At 37.7% G+C, this 23,745-nt stretch overlaps 1 protein-coding gene across 1 annotated transcript in view; it reads left to right on the top strand.

Moving 5' to 3' along the window:
* Nucleotides 1-2,470: 2,470 nt before the first annotated feature.
* PI4KA (phosphatidylinositol 4-kinase, catalytic, alpha) overlaps nt 2,471-23,745 on the top strand; it is a 61,392-nt gene continuing 40,117 nt past the window's right edge. Inside the window, exons 1-18 of the mRNA XM_010581614.1 lie at nt 2,471-2,608; nt 3,849-3,942; nt 4,626-4,714; nt 5,224-5,296; nt 5,621-5,880; nt 6,572-6,638; nt 8,588-8,736; nt 9,349-9,414; nt 10,430-10,526; nt 10,921-11,112; nt 11,893-11,993; nt 12,739-12,868; nt 13,929-14,061; nt 14,739-14,834; nt 15,577-15,760; nt 16,486-16,589; nt 17,586-17,754; nt 21,495-21,545. Coding sequence (XP_010579916.1) covers nt 2,510-2,608; nt 3,849-3,942; nt 4,626-4,714; nt 5,224-5,296; nt 5,621-5,880; nt 6,572-6,638; nt 8,588-8,736; nt 9,349-9,414; nt 10,430-10,526; nt 10,921-11,112; nt 11,893-11,993; nt 12,739-12,868; nt 13,929-14,061; nt 14,739-14,834; nt 15,577-15,760; nt 16,486-16,589; nt 17,586-17,754; nt 21,495-21,545 — 2,154 coding nt within the window. The 5' untranslated portion in view covers nt 2,471-2,509. The remainder of the gene's footprint in view (nt 2,609-3,848; nt 3,943-4,625; nt 4,715-5,223; nt 5,297-5,620; nt 5,881-6,571; nt 6,639-8,587; nt 8,737-9,348; nt 9,415-10,429; nt 10,527-10,920; nt 11,113-11,892; nt 11,994-12,738; nt 12,869-13,928; nt 14,062-14,738; nt 14,835-15,576; nt 15,761-16,485; nt 16,590-17,585; nt 17,755-21,494; nt 21,546-23,745) is intronic.

Genomic DNA, 23,745 nt, shown 5'->3' on the forward strand with positions numbered 1-23,745 from the left:
GGGGCTGCGGGGTTGTCACGCCTGGCAGTCGGGTGCGTGAGGGGCGGAGGGGCGTCACGCGAGTGGGAGCTGCGTGGAAGGGTCGGCATCAGGGGTGCCGTGGCAAGGAGGGGGGCGCGGGGCCCTTCCTGTGGAGAATATTCGTGCCGCGTGGGTGGGGAGGGTGGCGGGTCCCCGGGCCGCCTCGCTTGGCCCTGTCACGCGTGGGGGCCCGTGACGCGCGCGCCCGCGGGTGGGTTTCTGCCCTGCTCCCGCGGGTCTGTGGCCGCGCCCGTGGGAGGCCGGGCCCTGGCGTGCCTGCCTGTGCCCGGGAGGACGCAGCTCTCCTCGGGTGGGGGCTGTCCTGCGGCCGTGGGAACGGGCTCGGCACGCCAGCAATGGCCCTGTGTGCAGGGGGGGCTGCTGGGCCCGCGGGGCGCTCCCAGGGCCCATCTTGACCCAAAAATACGGCGGCGGCGGGAGGCGTCTGCGGCAGCACCCACGGCCGGTGCCCTCAGAGCAGCCCCCCGTGCCCTTGCGAGGAACGTGGGTCCTCGCAGCAGCTGCGTGTCCCTGGAGTTTGTGGAACAGGGTCTTGTAGGAGTAATTAGTTTCAGCCTAATTAGGGCTGGTTGCTTTACTCCACGTATCTGGTTAAATCCAAGCGATGCAATCAGCTTAAGGTAAAATCGGCGTGGTTGAGATAAACCTCTCCTGAATGTAAAACCAGACAGGGGGATCTGGGTCTGGGCAGTTCCCCTCGTGGGTCTCCACTGCGGGCGTGGAGCGGCTGGTGTGGTCAAGTGTTGCGCTGCTGCGGGGAGGAGAGAGGGACAGCCTGGTGTTTGGGAGTTGGCTTCTCTGAGCACAAAGTGATTGAACTTTTAAATTGCCTTATGCAATAATGAACGATGACTAAATTGTTGAAAAGCACAGCTCTGTGCTGATGAAAACTATAGTGCTTGTTCTTGGCCAGCTGTTGCAGGCTTCTTTTCTTGGTTCTGTTCTGGAAATTTACCATTGGTCTGACAGCCAACTGTGAATAATTTTTTTAAGCCTTGCTGTTGGTTCACTCATATCCAGGGATTTATTTTCTTCCCTTTTGTTTTTGTTTTTTTTTTAGTTTGAGAGACTACAGTAGGAGTTAAATGGTATTAATAGTTCATATCTAGTGAAAGTTACTCACTCATGTTATTGCATGTATTAACCTGATGTGGGACACATGCATCAGAAGTTATTTTCCAAAGTTCCTATTTCCTCTGCTGTATTTCATGTTGAGCAAGAGGATTATTTGTGTTGTGTTACATGTCTTGTAATTATGAGATCTGGCAGTTTACAGACCAGAATCTTAAATTCCACTGAGCATCCAGTAAATCCTTCTAATCCTCTAGGGGAATAGTGTTTTTGTTTAGAAATTTCAAGGCAGGGTGTTTAAGGAGTTATCTAAATAGGAAGTAACTTGACATTCAAACGTAGGTCATTCAAACATAGGTATTTATTGTGAGAGTCCTTTTTACATAATATTAAAATCAAGGAGATTTTCAGAAAAGATGATAACCTTGTTGCATTTTCCCTTTCTTAACGGTTCCATAGGAAAACAAAGTATTTGGGAGAGTAGATATATTCTTTAGACGTGTGTTTGCTGGGTATGGAGTGAAGTAATAGGTAAGTAGTGAGAAAATAATAGTTCTGGAAACTTAATCTGTTACGTTAAAAGGATTTGAGCAAAAGTCATACTCTGCTAGGTAACAGTTTATTGTTCAGTGCTATATATGAAGAAGGCATTGGTGCAGCTGTAACCAAAGCTCCAACCACCTGGTTTTTGTTTATAGCAATTGAGTAAATATTAGATATGTGCCTGCTGCATATTTCTTGCACATCCAAAATGCCCAATGAATTAGTGGAAGGAAAGCTTTTTTGTACCAGGGATGCAGGAATGATCTCTGCAAATGTAATGCTCTGAAAAGTTTCAGAAATTCTCTTGAGATGTGAAAACAAACAAACAGCTTGATCAAGTGTTGAAGAAAACTTTTGAATTGACCTGTGTTGTTGTACAAATGTTTGACATCTACTTGAAATTTTTCTGTCTTTTTCTAGTTTCTGTCATTCATCACTCTTTCCTAGCCCTTAGATGCTTTCATTAAGATTGATGACTAAAGGAGAGTAATGTGGCCATCTATCTTCCAGAAGATGGAAGGACTATTGTCCACTTCAAACACAGGAGGTCTGAATGAGTCTTGAAAACCACAGCCTGTCAGCTCGTTTCTCTGCTGTGAAAATATCTGCAATTGTATTAGTGCTACGCAGGCCTGTTGCTTGGGGTGCTCTAAGGCATGGACATGACAGCTAGCTCTGCTCCATAAGAGAGAAGCTGGGAGCTATTTGCATTGCTTTCTTGAGGTCTACTGGTGGATTTTTGAAAGACAGTTTTAACACATGTACTGTTGTTCCCTTGGATTGTTCTGACACTTTCGGTCTTGTTCCACTGTTCTTTCCCTTTGCTGTTTTTCAGGTACAAAAACTGCTCTGTATGTGTCCAGTGGATTTCCATGGGATTTTCCAGTTAGACGAACGTCGCAGAGATGCTGTTATTGCTTTAGGAATCTTTCTAATTGAATCTGACCTTCAGGTACTTTTCCTGCATAGGCTAACTTTATTTAACTTGAAAGATTTTGGATTAATTCAAATTTAGTTGTTCAATGAATGAAAAGTTGGTATTTACTCTTCATAAAAATAAAATAAAAAGATCAGAGGTAACAGATGGATGCAGGCAGGAGAGCACAAGGACAGTACTGACGAGTGGGATAGACAGCAGTCATGGCACTGCCACAGACAACCTGCTGTTGTGTTTTTTGGTCATTATAGCTTAAGGAAAGAAAGGAAAGGCTATTCAGGAGGATTTGCTCAAACCATATGTGTCATTGCGTGTTCTTCCTCACATGCTTCTGAATGGTGGGTATGTTCCAACATACTCCTGAACATCAGGTTTGTAATAGGCCTTTTCATGCCTGGCACTAGCCAGGATAAAAAGACAAACAGTGCACATAGGCTGCATTGTACACAAACATCCCTTTTGTGTCTGTCAGCCTGTTTATGACAAGCTGGTTCTCTTCCCTTCGAACTCTGGGCGTAGTATTGTTTCATGCAGAGGAAAGGAAGGATATACAGAGTCCTAGGTCCAAAGTCATTAGACCTCACTTTAAGTCATTTAATGTTGCTAGGGTTTGCATCAGGCCTGAACTTCCTCCTACTTAGTATCTATTTGCTATGATACAGCTTGTGTGCATATTATTAATATTGTCCTTTTTGTGGTTTTTGTAGTACAAAGTTTAAATAAGGCAGCTATATTCATGTTTCTTAGTGTTTTTATGATGTTTTCAAAGCCAGCAGTTAGTATTAATTAATCCAACTCTGAGGAAGGAAGCGCTATCCTTTGATTTGCAGATTAGGAAGCTGAAGTCTGACACAGATGTGTTAAGTGACTTGCATAAGACCACGGGATGGATCACATGTTCTGAATTGGGACTGGCACTGAATTTCTAGCTGCCTTAAAATTATTTTGTGACCTTGCTGTAAAGTAATAAATTGTTTGGGGTCAATTACTGTTCTGGAAACTTTTTCTCCAACTTCTACAAAGAATGAACTGTTGCCTAGAATTGGGATTAGATTGGATTTGTCGCAGTGAATTGGTTTACTGTCATTTGCTTGTGTTGAAATCAATTTTGCAATATTCAGGAATCCTGTGGTGTAATTATTATAAGCGAGTTCTGTGTGTGGCTAATGTAGTCTTTCCATATCTCTAAAATATCTTGAGATGATAATGGTTCAGCTTTTCTTCTCCATTTTAAATAGAGTATTTTCCTCTCTAGCACAAAGATAACGTGGTTCCTTACCTCCTCCGACTTCTGAAGGGTCTTCCCAAAGTCCAATGGATAGAAGAAAGCAATGCACGGAAGGGCAGAGGTGATGTTTGTTTTTTTTGATCATTCTCATAGAATGCCAGCCGAGAAATAGAAATAACAAAGGTTATTCAGGATATGGTACAAGGGGAGGTGGTAGGTCCTGCTAGGTTCTTAGCTCCTGACTCAACAGCCTTTCATATTGATTTTATTTAGAAGCAAAGAGGAAGTTGAATAGCTCCCAGCTTTCTTGCTTGACTGCTTTGTGATAAATTACACTTTCCAAATAATTCTATGCTCAATATATTTTGTTACTAAATTGGAGAATATTGTGTAGTAGTTAGAGCAGCAGAGGTGAACCTGAGATTTGTACACTCTACTTTTAGCTTTGATGCTTAGTAGCTATTTAAACCACTTCATTTCTTGCTCCCTTAATAGATCTTAAAATTAATATAAGAATACTTTTATATAATACTATATAATCTTTTTTTTTTTTCAATTACTTGAAAGCCTGGAGAATTTTTTAATTATTAAAATTATTCTTTTAACATTTCATGGTGAAATTACGATGGTTAGAGCATAGTTCTGAATTTTGTATGTAATACTATATTTTTCTACAGTCTGTCTCAGAACTGTATGACATGGGAATCAACTTAATGTCTTCTGGCTTTATTATTATTTGCTCTTGCTATGTTGGTTCTCTCTAACAATGCTTAAGTGGCTTAATTTCTGTCCGCTACTTTGCAGGCTTGCTTCCAGTGGCAGAAAACTTCAGCTTCTGCTTGGTAACGTTGTTATCAGACGTTGCTTACAGGGATGCATCTCTCAGAGAGCAGGTAGGGTTTATTTTAAGTTAGTGCTGATGTAGTACCCAATTCTCTAATGCTGCAGTACTGACAAATGTCTAGAGAAGAGTACACCACAGCCGCTTCGTTTCTTGCAAAGGGATTTTTTTGCTTTAACATATACTGTTGTATTATTTTGCTTGTGTTAATTAATAGTCAAGCATCTAGAAGATATTCATAAGTCTGCTCTTACTTCTGAGTGTCAGAGGATGTCAGTTGCTGAGCCCAGAGGTTTAGAATTCAAGTTTTGATACTGAGATTAGGACTGTTGCAATTTTATTCTGCTAGTACCTACCAGCTAACTGCAGACTTTACAAAAGAAGCTCTGTAAGCTGAGTGAGAGCAACCTACTTTTTTAGTCACACAGCATTAAAAAAATCTTGGTTACAGAGGTGCTTGCATTAATATTTGCAAGTTTCATTTGTTGTAGTGATCTAGTATAAGATAATGATATGTCTTTACCAAAAGATATTTTTGTATGTCTGTTTTGATTACTTAAGATTTTGGATGCAATTCTACAAGTAATGCAGTTCCTGTTGGGAATGTGCCAGACCCCGCAAATGCATGATAAAGGTACTATTAAAATTGTTACTATATTTGTAACTCCTGTCCTCTGAACTTCTCTTGTGTTTTCTAATTATCAGGATCACTTCTGAAAAGTGAGCAGCTTTTTCTTTCAACTTCCTTAGCACATATTTATTCTTTTTGTTGCTGACTGATAAATATGGAAGCAGAAGTGTATTAATTTGCGATACCTTAATGTTTTTTCCTCTACTTGCATGAATAAGTCTGTAAAGCACATTAGGCTGAAACAGTTTAGTGAAGCGGTAGCAAAACTGTGAAGAGGAAGTTCTAAGTTACGGTTAATATACTGTTATATGTGGTTTTCTTTTCCAGAATATTTATGCAAGTATGCAGTGCCCTGTCTGATAGGAATTTCTCGAGCCTTTGGTCGCTACAGCAATTCAGAAGAGGCTCTCCTTTCAAAGCTTTTTCCAAAAATTCCCCCGCATTCCCTGAGAGTTCCAGAGGAGCTTGAAGGAATTCGCCGACGATCCTTTAATGATTTCAGATCAATTCTTCCCAGTTCTCTACTCACTGTTTGCCAAGAAGGAACACTAAAGAGAAAGGCTAGCAGTGTATCTAGCATCTCACAGGTTTGTATGATTTGCTCTCTGTTGGAGTCAGTGCTTAGATGATTTCATGGTCTTGGTGGAGTTAAGACAGCATTAAGGCTGAATATGCAGACAGTCTTTTAACACATTGTTTGACCAGATACAGAGATCTTTATTTTGCTTTCACAGCTGAGTTTCAAAATAATTTTGTAGTTTCTGAGCTACAGAACAATCAGTGACAGTTAAACTAACAACTGTACTAAGTTTTCACATGGAACCATTGACAAATCCCGTTCCTTGTGTTATTCTCATGAAAAAGCATTGTAATGTATATCTAAGACTTTGGGAAGCTGCCACTTAATAGCTAAAGTTTTCAGAAGTGCTCAGGATACATAGGCTCTCACTGGTTTCACCAGGAGCTGCGGGTGTTTGTTGTCTTAGGGAAAGAATGGATTCAGATGCCAGTTTTGAAACCACAGATTGTTATTAGCATAGTTACATGCAGTACAGGAGTCATCATTCTGATCACTTCCCTTTAGTCAAAAGCACTGAACTAGCTTTTTTAACTTCCTGATTTTGGCTGGGATTTTGCTGTTAGGCCTGGCAATATGTAGTTCCTGTTAGTTTTGCTTGAAGCTGTTCTGCATTATAAAGTGTATGAACTGTTCTCTGGAAGATTTTTTAATGTTTTGTAAACAGTTTTTTAAATTATGGCTTTTGTATCATGTTTCAGGTTAGTCCTGAACGTGGAGTTCCCCCTCCCAGCTCTCCTGGAGGATCTGCAATTCATTACTTTGAAGGTAAATTATTTTGCAAAGGAACAGTGTGTGATTTGGGGTTTTTGTTGCTATTTATAGGAATTGAATACCAAAATCTTTTGGCCCCTTTTTCTGACACACACCTGCTGGGATTTTGAAAAGTTTTGGGGTATAAAAACAGTAGGAAGTTACTATTAACACCATGGTTTCCAGGCTCAGTTGTTTCTGGCAGGCTTCTGAGAGAGACATGATTTCCTGACTGCTAGGCTGCGCCTAGTACTGAAGAGCTTAATTCCGCTAGGCTAAAAATATTTCAGGAGATTAGCCTGAGTAACTTTGAGGAACAAGTGTTAATATTGAGCTTCACTAGACAACTAAATTTTTGGACTAGGGTTTGGAATTTTGGGACCTTTGTGGCACATTGCATAAATATAGAACAAGTGTTCCATTTGAAGTAAACGTGATATGGGTCATTGTATAAGACCTAGTAATTTGCTGAAGAGAGAAGTAATAAAGAAGACACTGAAATCGAGTGCTCACTAATGTGTATTAATTACTGTAACATAAAAGGCAGAAATGTGAAAAATTTTCATGAGTTAATATACAAACTCTTAGCCATTGGGTTTTGGTAGAGCTCTAGCTGTGAGTTCTGCGTCAAAGCAGGGCTTAAAAATAAACTTTCATGAGTCAAGTGGAGAACTAGCTGTGCATCTGAGATGCCTCAGATGGTGTCTCTGGTTTTGTGTGGCCCTTTGAGGTTTTTAACAGTTTGGGCATTCTCTGTTTCTAGGTCATTCTCCTCTCCAGAGCCCTGGCTTGAACTAATTTCTTCCACATTACTTTTCTTTTTCCTTCGTGTTACTATTTGTAGAGGTATCTGTCTTCCTCAATCATATCATGGGATTGCAGGGTAATTCAAATATCATTCTTAAATTGCCAAGTAGGAAGAGACCTGTTTGTTGTCTGTCTACCCTGTTGAACCGACCTATATACTACTTCAATTTTACTTCAATTTTATGGTCTTTGTGTTTTGAATTTAAAAAAAAAAAAAAAGGCTGCAGGTTAGAAAGAGATGATAGTAGTGGAACAAAAATCATCTTAATTAAAACTATAGGTGCATAGTGGACAACTTCGTAAAAATTTCAGAATAATTTTAACTGTCTCTAGCAGAGTTATGATTATTCTAATCAGGATTTTATTTTCAATACTGACTTCTACTAAATACTTCAGATACAGGCAGCCCTTGTATTATTTCCAATAATATAGTTTGTGTTTGTTTTCTGAAGGAGACGAGTAATGGCCTTGTTTTTGTTCTGGCCAAGGCTAACAGTTGTTGCCAATAAATAAGTGTTGCTTGAAATCAAATTAATCACAAGAACAGTACTTTAGCACAGCCAGCTGAGTACTTTAAAAAGGCAGATACATAATTTCTAAAGTGGAAACAGTACCTAAAGCAGTGTGCTTAGAAAGTTGTTTGCTCAATAGAATACTTGAATCTGAAAAATAGTTTGATTTCTCTTTACCTTCAAATTGCAGTAGTGAATTGGTGCCTCTTCTAAGATGAAAGCTATGCCACATGTTCATTTGATCTAATATAGGGGAAAACCTTGCAAGATAGTTTTGACTTAACCTGTTCTTTGTACCTCTATGCTTTTGAGCGAAATGGCATTTACAAATGTTTTCAGGTAAATGTACATCAGTAGTATGGGAAGACTTACTGTCAGCAGCGTCCCTGACATGAACACAAGTCATTGAATCGAATTCTTCCATTGTGATTGTAAACTTCAAATGAACAAATGTATTTTTTCATCATAGTTTTCTGTCTTGATTTACCAGTAGATGAGCTGAAATGCACCTCTTGATAGCTTGCAAGTTAAAGACTGTACCTGTGTTGGAAATAACTCTTTAGTAGTAACTAAACATTACCATTAAACAAAGTTTATGTATCCTCTCTCTCCCTAAACTTTTATTTCTATTTTTTTTTCGATAAGGTTCATATCTTCCTGATGGGAGTGCAGTGGATCCTGATTATTACTTCTCTACAATCAGCTCCAGCTTTTCAGTTTCTCCTCTCTTCAATGGCATTAACAATAAAGAGTTTAACATCCCACTGGATATGCTCCGCCAGCTGTTGAACATGGTATGTGATGGGTTCTTATGGAGGCTACAGTGAGATTGCATTCTAGATATTCATGCTAGAAATAGATGCAGTTTAAGTTTAAGATTTTAGAATTGCAAATAAAAAGATAGCATTTGTCTCTCAAGCTTTGTGTAATGTTATTTTTATGGCACTTAATGTCACGCTTTAATAGTATTCCTAAAACGCTTTCATATGAACCATGAAGAATTTGTAAAATCAAATAAGTTTCTGTCAAATTCTTCCTGTTTGACTCTTGCAGACCACTTGATATGAGGTAATTCGTGTACTGCTAGTTGCTGAAATAGAAGATTGTGTTTTGCTGTGAGATTGAGACCCTTTTCTAGAAGTGTTTATTTGCTGGGAATTCATGCAAGTGACAAAAAGTACTGGCTCTGTCTGCTTCCTGCACCAGCTATTTTGGAACAGCACACAGAGGCTCAAATGTATTTATTCTTGTTGCAGCCAGAAGTTCTTGTAGCCTTAATTTCATCTGACACTTTGCAGTTGAGTGACTTGTGTTTTCTGTGCATGGGCAAAATTGTGTTGTCTTCCTATCTAGAGTCATCAACAGGAAACATCCTTTTTTAATTTTTTATTTTTTTTCCTCTGTAGGTAAAACAGATCGTTGGGGATTCTTTGCTAAAGACCTTAGATGCAGTTGTAGCTGAAGTTGCAGAGGTATGCTTTTAAATTCCTTTTCTAGTGACTCGAATACTTTATTTTTTTGTCTTAATAATTAATACTTGGAAAATTAATCTTTCACCTATGTAAGGTATGCCTTCTCTTTGCAAAATGATACAATTTCCTATTTGCACTGTTCTTTCAGTGGTTTAAATCTAGCCTTGGACTGTGTAAAAATGGGGGAGTGAAGGAGGAATGTTTTTCACTAACATAGAAGGAAACAGTTATTCTCTTAAAAAATGAACCATTTTCTTACTTTAGCTCTGTTATCCTACTAAATTATAGCATTGGTTGCCCCAAACTGTAGTCTAAGGTCTTTATTTCATATTATGTGGTATTTTTTTGTGTTGTTGGTTGTTTTCTTTTTCTGGCTTGGAAATGATTGCTGCTCTTTTAGGTGTCATTTCTACAAGTTTAATAGTGTTACAGTTTGTGGACCTTTACTTTAAAAGGTAGCATACTCATTTCTGTAGGTCTGTGAGTCCTTGTTCTCCCCTTGCCTGGGTGCAGTTCTGTAATAGCCTCCACTATGTTTTATGGAGTTAGCCTCATCTCCGTGGGAGCGTAAAGCTGTGTTGAACAGAGTATGTGTTCATTTGTGTGGGAAAATGAGTTTGCTGTTCTCTCCAGCCTTCCTTCAAATACTGCCATATTTGAATTGTAGGCCTAAGGGGAGACAGCTGCAGTTTCTCTTTTTGCTATCTCAGTAAAATGATAGGTTTGAATCCTCCTCGTTTTTTTGTTTTTTGTTTTTTTTTTAACACCGCTGTTAGAGAGGTCATAGATGTGTTCTTCAAATTGAAAGAGTGACTGAGTCTTATTTAATGCACTGAATGGCTGTACTTTTGATAAAAGTAGGGGGGAAGGCTGTGAGGTTACTTCTGGTACCCATTTTAAATGCTTGTTTACATTGTGGAGGAAAACAGTCATGTGACCAGAATAAGATTTATTTATCCATATAATTGAAAATACTTAATTTTGAATCTACCAAGTTGCTTCTTTTCTCTTTCAGACGGCTGCTAGTACAGATCTCTATTATAAAACATTCAGTGACCCTCTTTATCTTGCTCAGTTTAAAATGCTGAGAGACACATTATACTATATGAAAGGTATAGTATTTGTATTTTTTATAATTTATCCTTCATTGTATTTAGGACCCAAAGCATTGTCTACATTGTATTGAGTGCTTGAACGTTGGGGTTTGCATTTCCTGGGAGCTCCATGTATGCTATAAAATTTGTATTTTGAAATGTTTCCATGTAAAAAAAAGATGCTATGGAAATAGAAAAAAAATATTTTGAGCACCACTAAAAGGATTAATAGGTGGTGTTTCAATTGTCTGCTTACTGGTAGACTTTGCTATGAAATTTATTTTTTAGGTAGGGGATAAACTTTAGGAAATAATTCCATTTATAATGTAAGAATGCATCTTTTATATGCCGTCATTCTGATACACTGACTCCCATCCTGCTAGTATAATGCTATTTCCTTTTATTTCTTTAGACCTTCCCAACTCATTTGTGAAGGAAATCCACGATTTTGTGCTAGAGCAATTCAACAGCAGTCAATCAGAACTTCAGAAAATCCTTCATGATGTGGACCGACTACACAATGAACTGAGTCCTTTAAAACTGCGTTGTCAGGCTAATGCTGCCTGTGTGGATCTCATGGTGTGGGCTGTGAAAGATGAGCAAGGTAAAAAACGCTTTTCAGTCTCTGGAATGTCTGTCCTTTTTTTGTTGTTGTTGTTGTTGTTGTAAAAATACTTGCAAGTTCTCTGAGAGTAGATGATGCTCAGAGAAATATAAAATAACTTTCAGTGAAATACTCTTTGCTATTAGAATACAAGAGTAAAATTTCCATCAAAAAGTTGTGAAATGAGTTGGCTAGGTAGTTAGACATCTCTTCATAGAAATGGAAACAGAAACATCCTATTGGCGTATCTAGAAAAGATGGTATAATTGCTGCTTTACGTGCAGCTGCTTATTTTCTAGTTTATTTTATGTTATTATTGCTCTTAGTGTCTTAAATGTTTCTCAGTCATTCTTTGAAAGAAAATGTTTTTTCTTCATTGCTAACAGGATTGGGAAGCTCTTTCTCACTTTTTCTCAATTGTCTCAATTTTCTTTCTTGTTGCATAATTCTTACACATCCTCTGAATAAGTGAAGGATTTTTTCCTTTGGACCTTGCAATACTTCATTTCTGTCAAATGTGGAGTACGCTCAAAATCAACTTTAAGTACTGTAATTCTTTCATTCGTAGTGTTTGACAGAGCTGTTTGGTGCAGATACTAAGTTTCCAAAACTGTTTTTTGCAGAAGCAGCACTAAATCTCTTTGAGGAATTGTAGTATGAGGACAGTGAAGCTGAAGTATTTTCTGCACTCTTTTAGAAATTCCAGTAAGCATTGGGTTGCGTGTGGCCTAATAACAAGTCTGATAAACATACATTTTTCTGTTGGATTTTTTGTTTAAGGTGCAGAAAACCTTTGCATCAAGTTATCAGAGAAGCTGCAGTCAAAAACCTCAAGCAAAGTCATCATTGCTCACTTGCCACTGCTAATTTGCTGTTTGCAGGTCTGTCTTTACAGTATTTGACATTGCTATATCAGTGAGTGAGAGTTTGGGGAGTTTTACAGGTTGCTAGAAGAGCACTTTTTTATTTGCTGTTTGTATTGCTTTCCATCAATGTGTTCTACGTTTGGATGTTAGAGGTCTGGTGTGGAAACTAGAACTGCAGTAGAGTAGTGCTTTCAGAATTTTCTAAGCTCAACTACTTCTTGAAGAATAATATTCATTATTTTTTTTAACCAGTATTTAATTTCTGAAATATTTAGCTGCTTACTCCATTACATAAACAGTTAAAATACTGGGACTGGCAGATCACTGAGTTGTAAGACTAAAGCTTGGTTATTCTAATTTTTATATCTTCTTACCGGGCACTTATTCATTGTCTTACAAATGTGGTGTTTTCCACCACGTAGTAAATAATCTGGATTCTCTAAATGCTGGAACTTGCCCAGTAACTTTATTTTTAGAGTGTGAAGTTCATTTCATGTAACTCCTGTGAAGTCACCGTGGAAGAAAGCAAGGCATGGAGCACTCTAGGATAACCTAAAAGAATTACAGGCTTGAAATGTCTAAATTTTCTGTTAAAAATTGAATCTCTCAGAACTATGTATGGGTTGTTTTGGTTTGGGTTTTTTGTTTGTTTTGTTTTTTTTTATTGAGCTGAAGGTGCAGGCTTACAGTTGAAATAAAAATTGTGCTGTTACATTCTAAAGCTATGTTCCTTTTTTTTTTTTTTCCTTCTCTTTTCTAGGGTCTAGGTCGTTTGTGTGAGAGGTTCCCTGTTGTGGTTCATTCTGTCAATCCATCCTTGAGGGACTTTCTTGTGATACCTTCCCCAGTGCTTGTGAAACTTTACAAGTATCATAGCCAGTATCACACAGGTAAAGGAAAAATGTCTGTGTTCCAAAGGATATGCTCGTGGTTGTTTTCCAGCTTGTATGGCTTTTTGATGCTTTTGGATATTTCATGGTGATACAGCTGTAGGGGGAAATGGAGATGCATTTGTGATTTTTTTTTTTTTTTGGAGGTGGAGAGGACGAATGCAAATAAAATTCTGGTAGAAGTGTATCTAAGGGCAAGCAGTATATATAGAACTACATTTTATGCTAGCAGCAATATTGCTCTGCCTCTTCTGCTGAAACCAAGATAGTCTTATCTCAAGCACTTTTGTCCTAAGTGAGATCACCAGCAAGTGTAGCGTCATACTGCAGTATTGAAGGTTGAATTATGTGTGTCAGCCTTCTGCACTCAATTCAGAGCAGTTTGCTTAGGGCTTTGTCCACATGGGCCTTCAGAAACCTCCAAGGACAGAGATTCTACAACCTGGGTCAATGCATAATTATGTTCCTAGTCGGGGCAGGAATCACATATCCAGTAGGATCCTCCCTTGTTTCAAGTTGTGGCTGTTCTGTCTCATTCTCCCATGAAGCCTGCTTCTGTTTTGTTGGTAACCTACTTCATGCTTTGGAAGGCAGCTGTTAGGTCTGTCCAAAGCTGCCTCTTCTCCAGGCTGAACAAGGCTGTGTTCCTCAGACTCTCCATACAGGTCCTGTGCTCCAGCCCCTTGACCATCTTGATGGCATTTGGCAGGGTTTTTGTTGTTGTTTTTAAATTGTAATATCAAGTTATGATTTCCAAAGATAAAAATATTCAATTTAAATCACTTGCTAATGCAAAAGCAGTATTATAATGCTAAAGCAGAACAGGTAAAATGAGAACTGAAGGTGACTAAATTTAGGAATAATTATTTAGGAATAGTTAAATGCAGTAGTATCTTGCATAGCTAGTGACAACACATGCACTTCCAAAGTTCTTCAGCTCAGCTCTGAGCTGTAAAGTAGGCTGTTCTGCACTCACCAGATACTGTTCTGCCTGTGTGCTCTCATCTTGGGGAAAAAAGCTATTTCAAATGGTGTTGATTTCCATGCTCTGTGTTCTTAGTAGGTGGTAATGACATCAAAATTAGTGTAACCAACGAGCATTCAGAGTCCACTCTAAATGTAATGCCTGGCAAGAAAAGTCAACCATCCATGTATGAGCAGCTGCGTGACATTGCCATAGACAACATCTGCAGGTAAGAGAGAGATTTCCACCATATGTTGGAATATGTGTTCTATTACCCTAGTGGAAAAGTATTGTGACTGTTTAGAAGGTGCTGCTCTGTGCTACTATAAAGGCTTTTTGCCTTTTTTGATCGTGACTTTATTTTTCTGCAGACATCACTTGGTTTTGTTTATGTCCTAATTGTAAAGTAATAATTCAGTCTCATTGTTTTGCTTCTCACCTATGTAATTCATGCTACCCACCATTTTGATACTCAGCAGGGTTTTTGTTTTCTGTTTGGATTATCATATTGAGTGAGCCTCCTGTAACAGAATGATTGTTACGCACTCAAATGTGGGCAGTGTAATGATTATTCTTCCCTTCTAGACAGCTACAGAAAGCTGGAGGGAAGACAAATAGTTGGTCACTAGAGACAAGGGACTGAAGTTTCTAAAGCAGTGGATTCTGAATTTACCTTACTGCATATCCCCATCTTTATTGTTGCTGGAGAAAGCAGCAGTAGAAACTCCACTCATTTTTTAAAATAAATCTGCAGTGTTCCTAGGCAGTGAGTTCTTATACTTCAGTATAAACTCTTTTCCCTTATACCTGGTGTGCATTTACAGTTGTAAAATGTGAAATGTTTAATTCATGCTTTTTTTTTTTCTCTAGCTATTCTAAGAAGTTTTCTGTTCATTGTTATTCCAGGTGCCTGAAAGCTGGCTTGACTATAGATTCGGTGATTGTTGAGGCCTTTCTTGCCAGTTTATCTAACCGTCTGTACATCTCTCAAGAGAGTGATAAGTAAGTTGTTAGTCATCAAACCAATTTTTCCTTCACTCAATGAACCTGAAGCTTATTCTAAGATATAAGCACAGGCAGCATTATTTTAGAATTAAGTGTTTCTGAGATTAGTGAGCTTGTATGTGGGGTCAGGATCTTCCCATGCAAATCTTTGCAGAGCTGAGCCCTTGTTTTTGTACTGAGAGGTATGGATTAGTTTTTATCTGATTGAATCAGCAAATCTTTGGTGAGTATTAGCCAATTTTGAGTCCTAGATTGAGTGATACTCTCTCTGTTGTATCCTTCAGGCTTCAGCTATCTTTTACGGCTTGACACAGCTTGTCACTTGTGGCATTTGACTTGCTTAATTTTTAAGAGACCCAACAAGAAACCTCCAAGGGGGGGTCCTATCATACCTGGTCTGACTGTCATGTCTTAATGTTTTGCAGATCACTTTTAACTCTTTTCACTGTTGTTTCTGGAACAGTTTGTTCATGGATTAGTGTGGGTTTCTTGGATAGTGCATTTGTGGTGGTGGGGTTTTTTGTTTTTTATTTTGAAAACCAACTTGTGCAAGTGTTTCTCTAATGTTAATGTTGGGAGTAGATGGGTATATAGAGTGGCAATATTAAAGGTGTTAGTGATGTTTAAATTTAGTATATGAACCGTTTCTTACATGAAATCTAACCATGCTTGGAGGTCTTGATAACTGTTGAACAGTTACATGTATGGTTTTGGGGTTTTTTGTTTGTTTTTGTAACAGGGAGGCTCATTTGATTCCTGACCACACAATTCGTGCTCTAGGGCACATTGCAGTGGCACTGAGGGACACCCCAAAAATGATGGAACCCATCCTACAGATCTTACAGCAGAAGTTTTGCCAGCCACCTTCTCATCTTGATGTACTTATCATTGATCAGCTGGGCTGCTTAGTCATCACTGGAAATGTAAGGAAAGAACTGGCCAAGAGAGTGCCAGTTCATGATCCCTTTCCTTTAGTTAAAAGGAAATGTATTTTAGAAACAGCATTTGCAGAAGTTTTTTCTTTCTTCACCACAGGTATGTGCTTGTACAATCCTCGTGTCTCTGTGACATCAGAAAACAAAAGCTAATTAATAATGTGTAAGATGCTGTCCCTGTAAGGAAGATTAGTCACCACAGAAAATCATAAAAGTGTTTTTTAAAAAAAAAAACCCAAAACTATAAAAAACCACCAAACTCAAATGTTTTCAAAAGTTATTAAGAGGTTTATAAACTTGGCCTATGTCCTGAATAGGTGCATATTATCTTTTTTCATAGCAGTACAGCCAGCCTTCTTCAGTCATACAAGGATTAACTGACTTACCATTTCCAAATGTAATTTTTGCCTCTGAGCAAGCAATTAATGGCCAGAACTCAGAAGCCTGGAAAAAAGTTTTCCATCAGGAAGGTGGAGTTAAAGAACTTAATACGTTTTGTGTAATTTGAGCAATTAAAACCACTAATGAAAGCACTTCCACTTTGTGCTTTATGGAAGCTGAAACTGTTGCTCAGACTACGACTAGATACCTATCTGAAGAACTTCATAATACTTAGTGTATTTTACAGGATTGTTCTTTAAGGAGATTGTATTCAATAAGCTCTACTTAGTGATTTGGGGGTTTGTTTTTGTTTGTTTGTTTGTTTTTTACAGCAATATATTTACCAGGAGGTGTGGAATCTGTTTCAGCAAATCAGTGTTAAAGCAAGCTCTGTTGTTTACTCTGCCACAAAAGATTATAAGGATCATGGATACAGGTAACACTTAGCTGTGTCCCTTAAATGTATGAATACTATATCAAATATCCTTTATGCTACATCAGGGATTTTCACTTTTTCCCAGTTTAAGTTTTATAATGAGGTTATAAATAGTACTGTTCTTTTTTCTTTGATGGTAAAAAGTAATATATTAGTTTGAAAAGAGTAGCACTTCATAATGTAGAGATCCCTAAAAATGTTTTCACTACAGGTAGTACTGATTTCACACTCTTTCCCTGCCGTCCGTCCCCCCTCCAAGGAGTTTGTAAATGATAATTAACATTGATGACTTACATTATCTCTAACTAGAGTAATTAATCTTTTAGCCTAGAAAAGCTAATGAAGTTCCATTGGTTTTTTTGTGTGTGTGTGTGTTCTGTTTTTTTTTTTAAATGTGGTTCCCATACTTGTTAGGGATTAAATGCAAACCATTAACAATTTAGTTCTTGGTATGTAAGTATGCATTTTAGTCCCTGTTATAATTAAAGATTTTGACTGACTTCGTTGGTAGTTGGGGTAGGCTGGATATATTTTAACATAGTATGTGAGTAACCAAGAAGACTATTTCTGTCAATATGTTTTAACATGCTGTCTGACCCAAAGCAATCTCAACTTTAACAATAACTGATACTAGTTCTGATTCTGCTCAAGAGCTTTTCTAATCCAGAAGCACAGCCCTTTACTGCTTCTTGTCTGTAGCCATATCTGCTACAGGAAAGTAATTTTCTTTGGCCATGGTAGCATCAAAAATGAAATGTCCTCCAGAGGCAAAGTTTACAAACAATTTTTCACTTAATACTGGTTGCATTTCAATTATCAATAAAGTGATGTGCCACTATTCATACAAACAAAAAATAACACCCCCCCCCAAAAAAAAACTGAGTGAAGAAAATCTCAGTAGGCTTATTACAAGAGTTACTATAAGCATTATGAAGAAAGCACTGAAAATATAAAACTTTGAGGAACTGCTTGTTTATAACTGTTCTTTCTTCTCAGACACTGTTCCTTAGCAGTCATTAATGCCCTAGCTAACATCGCTGCTAATATTCAAGGAGAACACCTTGTGGATGAACTACTGATGAACTTGCTGGAACTGTTTGTTCAGCTTGGGCTAGAAGGAAAGAGAGCTAGTGAGAGAGCAAGTGAAAAAGGACCGGCATTAAAGGTCAGATATTTACTGTTTTTTAATAGTATGCAGCTATGCATTTATACAGATGGCACTACTAAATATAGTCTTCTGTGTGTCTTTTGAACCAAAACCATGCCCTTACACACACAGAGAAAATATCATGCTTCCTTAAACCTAAGAATGTGTTCTGATCATGGAATATGAGTGCAGATCTGTAATGCCTTTTGAACACCTAAATTATCTGTGTAAATACCTGAGATAAAGGAGTGATATACCTATTGTTCAGCTGAGTTTGATTTTGTGTGAGGCTAAGTAAACTGTCTGGAGTGTTCAGCTGTAGAGGCAGAGCTTCAAAGAGAAATACAGAATGCTGATTACTGAACTCCTCTTACTAATTCTTGAAATGTCTTTAGATGTGACAGAATTCTACTTCTAATTTTAGTGGTGTCATAGGATCATAGGAAAACTCAGGTTGGAAGGCACCTCAGGAAGTCACCTAGTCCAACCTCCAGCTTGAAGTAGCCAGATGATGTGATTGTGATTAATCCTGAGTTGCTGTTATGAGTGCGTGCATCTTGATTTTTTTCCGAGATCCAAGTTGATGCAAGCCTATCCGTCTAGGCTTATAATGGAAACAGTGCAGTGAAGTGAAAATTAAAGATTTAGTTAAAATCTCTGCTGATTTTTAGGAGCACTTTATTTAGAGAGCAAGTTTATTCAAAAAGCTTTCCTAAGAAAGAGGAGACTTGTCTCTTAGACTGATTTGTACGGTAGGAATACTTTGCAGAAAAGTAAATTTGAGTGGTTTTGTTGTAAAATAGAGTTCTTCTTAAACACAGCTTTTAACTGTGATTTGTAAAATTTAATACATACTGTCCTTTAAAAGTCTGTGAGGGGATCCAGAAGAAGCATGTCTTTAAATGCTAGCTAAATTTCTGCAGGAGCATTTTATATGCAGATTACTTTATTCATTCAGAATTCTCTGCTTTTTTCTTATGTGAAGACTTTTTCACCTCATTTCACACTAGCTTTTCTTCCCATTTCAATAAAGTATCCAGAGTACTCGATGTGCCTATTCTATTTAAACAGCAAACTAAAATCTCATCTTTGCTCTGAAATATACTCATAAACAAGCTTTAACCTTGACTTCTACTCTTGAGATTTATATTATCATTTGAAAAGCAAAGTGTGGTTGCTTCCTACTCATCAAAAATCAGAGCCGCCTTCTGGTTATGTTCCTCCCTAGTGTTCAAATGCATTCTAAGCACTTCCTTAGGACAACTTTTAAAAACTCATGGTGTTTGATAGTGATTTTATATATAAAAAAATACACCTGTATATTAACAATTCAAATGTGTTCATAGTGTAAATTTAAGCTTTTCTTGGAGATGCCGTTTGGGAGCTGTTCCCTGCTTTTTAGAGCAGATAGTAACACTTCCTTTTGAAATAGGCACATTTTCCTAGTACTAAGGGGAACAATGTTTTTGGGTTTTTTTGTCTTTTTAACCTCTTTTTTCCCTCCTCCTGTGCATGCTGCTTAGAAGTGCTAAGTTTTGTCTTTATCCTTTTATGGAATAGGTGAAGTCTCTTGGTAAATCCCTCTGAAATGAATCTGTTTGCTTTGAAGATAGACTGCATTTAATCAGGAATGCCAGCTCTTCTAAAAGGGGACTACGTACTAGGACATGTCTAGAATCTGCTTTTCATGAAGTCTGTGGTGGAAAATCTCTCTCCATGGGTTTCATAGGTTCTTTTAACCATGGATAAGTAAGCTGAAATGGCGAAAACCAAATTGTAAACGTTGCTCTAAAATGACACTTCTAAGTTAGTTTTCACCCTCTTCCTTTCAGGGATATTTTTCCACTGTTTCAGTTTTGGAATCACTATAGGAGACAGACTGCTGCACTGACTTGGATTTGCCTGCAAACTGAAAGATACATGATTGATTTAACATGGATTTGAGCTAGGAGGCAGTGTTTCTTTTCCTATGAAGATACTGATAGCAATTTTTACTAGAACACTCTCTATTCAGTGTAGAGTAAAAGTTAAGAAAGGTATTCTGAAGACTGGGTTACTTGATTTTCAAGAAGAGTTAAAGTAGGTAAAACACTGCGCATGCTGTGCTCCCAAACAAAAGCAGTTTTTTTCTTTGATAGTTGTCAGATTGATTGCTTATGTTCTCTGTTTCTCAGCATACCTTATAATGGACTTAAATTTTCTTGCTAACCATTAAAATGCTTCAGTGGCCTATTCTGTTTTAAATCAGATCTTTCAACCATGCAAAAGTGGCTTCTGTGAGGGGAAGAAAAATAACTTTTTTTTTTTCTCCCCCCCCCCCATTGCTGGTATTTGACAGGAATGTCCCCTGAGTACGCCCAGGGATGGAAGATCCTTCATCCTCAGTGCCATATATTATCATAAAGAGGCTGATTATTTTTATAACAAAAATGCTAGTATAGAAGTGGGTTTTCTGCAGTTCTATCTGTTGGCGTCATGTCCTGGGTTCTGGCTATCTTAGTTAGCTTGCATATCTACTCTGACTCTGCAGCAGTTTGTCACGTGCAGTGGACTGTCCTGATGCTAGCAAAAAAAAATAGTGATTTTTTTCCAGTTGCTCCAAGCCCTTAGAGTGACTTGAGTGGTGTTCTTTTTTTCCCTTCAAAATATTTAAGCGTCCATCTTTTGTTTTGCTTTATCTTGGACACTACAGGAAAGATAACTAAAATATGTTTTAGTTGGGTTGGATCATAATTGTTTCATCTGAAGACTATTTGGTGATTTGGTGCCCTCTCCCAACTTTTCCTTTTTTTTTTTTTTTTTTTTTTTTTTTTTTGCTTCCTTTTGGTTTATTCTACTTTATGGAAAGCTTTACCCTGTTAGCATGTCTGCCTTGCCTCCTCCCTGTGGGACCAGTGGTCTCTGTACCTGGTCTTTCTTTTGTATGGAGGAAGCTGGAGAGTTCTCTCCCTCCCAGATCCAAGGTGGTGGGATATGGGAGGTAGGGAAAGACTTTAGAGAGGAGATGTCTCTGAGCACGATATCTGTGCTATCATTGTTTGTCTTATCAGAGAAGGTGTGGGACAATGTGCTGTGTACAGTGAATGTTTTCAGTTTTTAAACACTGTATTTAGCCAAGAGCAAACACACTTTTGCATAAAGTGCAATTAAAAATGTCCTAATAAGTCAAAGGAATTTTTATTTTCCCTTACGCTTCTTGCATTTCAGTGGAAAAGGCTGCTCACCCAGCTTAAATAAGTTCTTGAATATGGTATCTTTTTACAGACTTGTTATTTTTTGCTTCATTTTGGTAGTAAAAATAGACTTTTTGGTAAACATTTGACGCTTCTCTGTGGCCACCTGTTTAATGTGAGCATTTTTCTTGCAGTTGTTGGATGTCCGAGTAGACATGGTTTCGATGAATATTTCCTGCCCTTTAGGTCAAGGCATAGTGTCTGACTTCCAAATATAGAAGATCCTGTGCTCAAGATCCATTAGAAAATGGAAAACAACCTTTCAATGAGGGACATCCCAGTCTATGAGCAGCCACCTGAAAAGCTTTGTTGAAAGACTCCTGGGTGTCCCAGTCCTTTGGATGTCTGGGGTGCTCTCTTGGTCACCTTGTGCACATCTATTTGCAAGATACAGAGCTGTAATTGGCAATGTATGTTTTCATTTGCAGAGACAGTAGGAATGTTTGATGCTTGAAATACATCTTGTAGCAGGTATTTCAGAAATGCTTTTGTAGATGTTTTGATAACTTCCTTTTTGTTTTCCAGGCCTCCAGTAGCGCAGGGAATCTGGGTGTGCTTATTCCTGTTATTGCTGTGGTGAGTATCCAATGGTTGGGTTGTTGCAAACAGAATAATTTTTCTCACATATATCAAATACCGGTGCTATTTCATGGTCAAATGGTTTGATCAACAACTAGTGCAGAAGTAAGCATCCAAGAGAAATACAATCCAAGTATTGTAAAGTAATATTTCTTGCTCAAAGAGGGGGGGAAGCATTTGTTTAATAATGACATGTCTCTTAAAATAATTAATTTTTTGTGATTGAGAGTTAGATCGTTGCTAGTCATGAATTCAAGAGATTCATGAGCTAAATAATACCACAGGGGATATTTCTTTGAATAGTGTTTGGCATGCAATGTAATAAACAGCATGTATGTGTGGCCTGAGGAGAAAAGTGAAAAACAAAAGTTAATAGAAACAGAGTTAAAAATACATCTTAGTTTGGCAGCACAGTGAATTCTGCTTCTTAAAAGGAAAAGAAAAAAAGAATCATTGAGGAAAGGGAGGAAGTGTCCTATGTCTTCTGAAACTAGAATTGGTTGTCATGCTGAAAGCATTTTAGGAAATGGGCAAGTACACTGATGTCCATTCCAGACTCATTTATTTTGATGTATATCTGGTTTTAGTCTCAGATGACAACTTCTTCCGGGGCAAAAGGATTTTTTTTAACAAAGTGTAACTACTAATTCAGTCAAAAATTGGTGTGCAACCATTCTAGATCTCCAACAGAAAATTTGGTATGTCCAAGCTGGGTTTCCAAGTCAGTAGCGCTAGTTGCCTAACTGCTGTAGCTTCTACAAAAAATGTCTGAAAGATCCATAGACAAACTTAACCTTACTGGAGAACAAAAAATGATCATGTCACTTTTTCCCCTCCTGAACTTGAATTCTTCTGTGGAGCTTTTCCTGCACAGCTAGTGGGACAGAAGGGGAAAATGTATTACATACTTGCAGTAGGCATGCCTGCTTGTAATTTGCTCATACTGCACATCCATTAACAAACAGAAAAAATCATTCATTTCATACTTTGCCCTCACAGACCTCTTTACAGAAGCTTTTCAAAGAGAGGAGCCTAAAATTAGCACTGGTTAAAGATCAAAGAATTGTTTCTTTCCTTCCCCTGTCTTTTCCACCAGTTTGCAACATAGGCTCTTCCTGAATTCACCAGTGATCCCAAAGGCCAGATTGTAGCTTTACAGAAATGTGTTTATAAATGTCTTGCATTCCTGTTATTGAATAGGTGCTCAGTTTTTGCATGAACTAGCTAGTCCTGTGTTGAGAGATATGTTCCAGTGGGTAGTATTTTTCAGCTGTTAGTAATGCCAGCACCGATTTGAGTGAAAGCAAGATCATTCCTTGCATATTGAGAAAAGATTAGTACTTGTTAGAGACTTGATATAAAAGTTATGAAAGTACTTTTCTGTTTCAAATTTTTATTGATGATATATCTGTTCTGAATAGCTGGTGATAACTGCATTTTTCTTAACCAATGTGACCTTTAAATGGAGTCAGATAGTGCCAGAATCTGAAGCAAGAGTTAATGGTTACATTATGGTTGTTGAAGCAAATATTTGACTTTCTTGCACAATGTATGAAGATCATGAGTTTTGAGCAGTAGCTGATTTGCTTTTCTGCTTGAGTTCTTTCTCTTGAATAATTCCTGTTACTTAGGTCTCAAAACCCCCATACTTTGATGCTCCAACTCATTTAATCATTGATAAACTAATGAAATCTGGAGCATGAATATTTAATTTTTTTTAGTATAGATAAAACAATAAAATGTATATATGATTGTTAATAATTTCTGTTGTGAACCTTCAATACTGAAAATTTTCCCCCCACTTAGTGGGCTTGTAAGCAAGCAGTGTGAGACATGAATAGAGAAACATCTGAGCTTCCTATTCGATATCAGCTCTTGATCATCTAATACCAATATTTCACTGGCTGTCACATTAAAAAGTTCTAGGGGTGTGTGCAAATAATTGTAGTAGATGCAAAATTACAAATGTCACTATATAAAAGCAAAATGAAATGAACTAAGTTAAACTTAATATTGGAAAACACCTTTTTAAGAGAATTCCTAATCCTTAAAACAACTGTTGGTTTATAGCTTAATTTTGCGTATTTTTGCTAACATAAAACAAATTTATAATATGAATATATTTAGATGGATACAATATTTGATACAGCAAATAGTAATAAAAATACCATCACTGGCTTGTGAGGTACCTGTTTTT

This window comes from Haliaeetus leucocephalus, unplaced genomic scaffold, assembly GCF_000737465.1.
Source record: "Haliaeetus leucocephalus isolate CR32 unplaced genomic scaffold, Haliaeetus_leucocephalus-4.0 Scaffold802, whole genome shotgun sequence".
NCBI lineage: Eukaryota > Metazoa > Chordata > Aves > Accipitriformes > Accipitridae > Haliaeetus > Haliaeetus leucocephalus.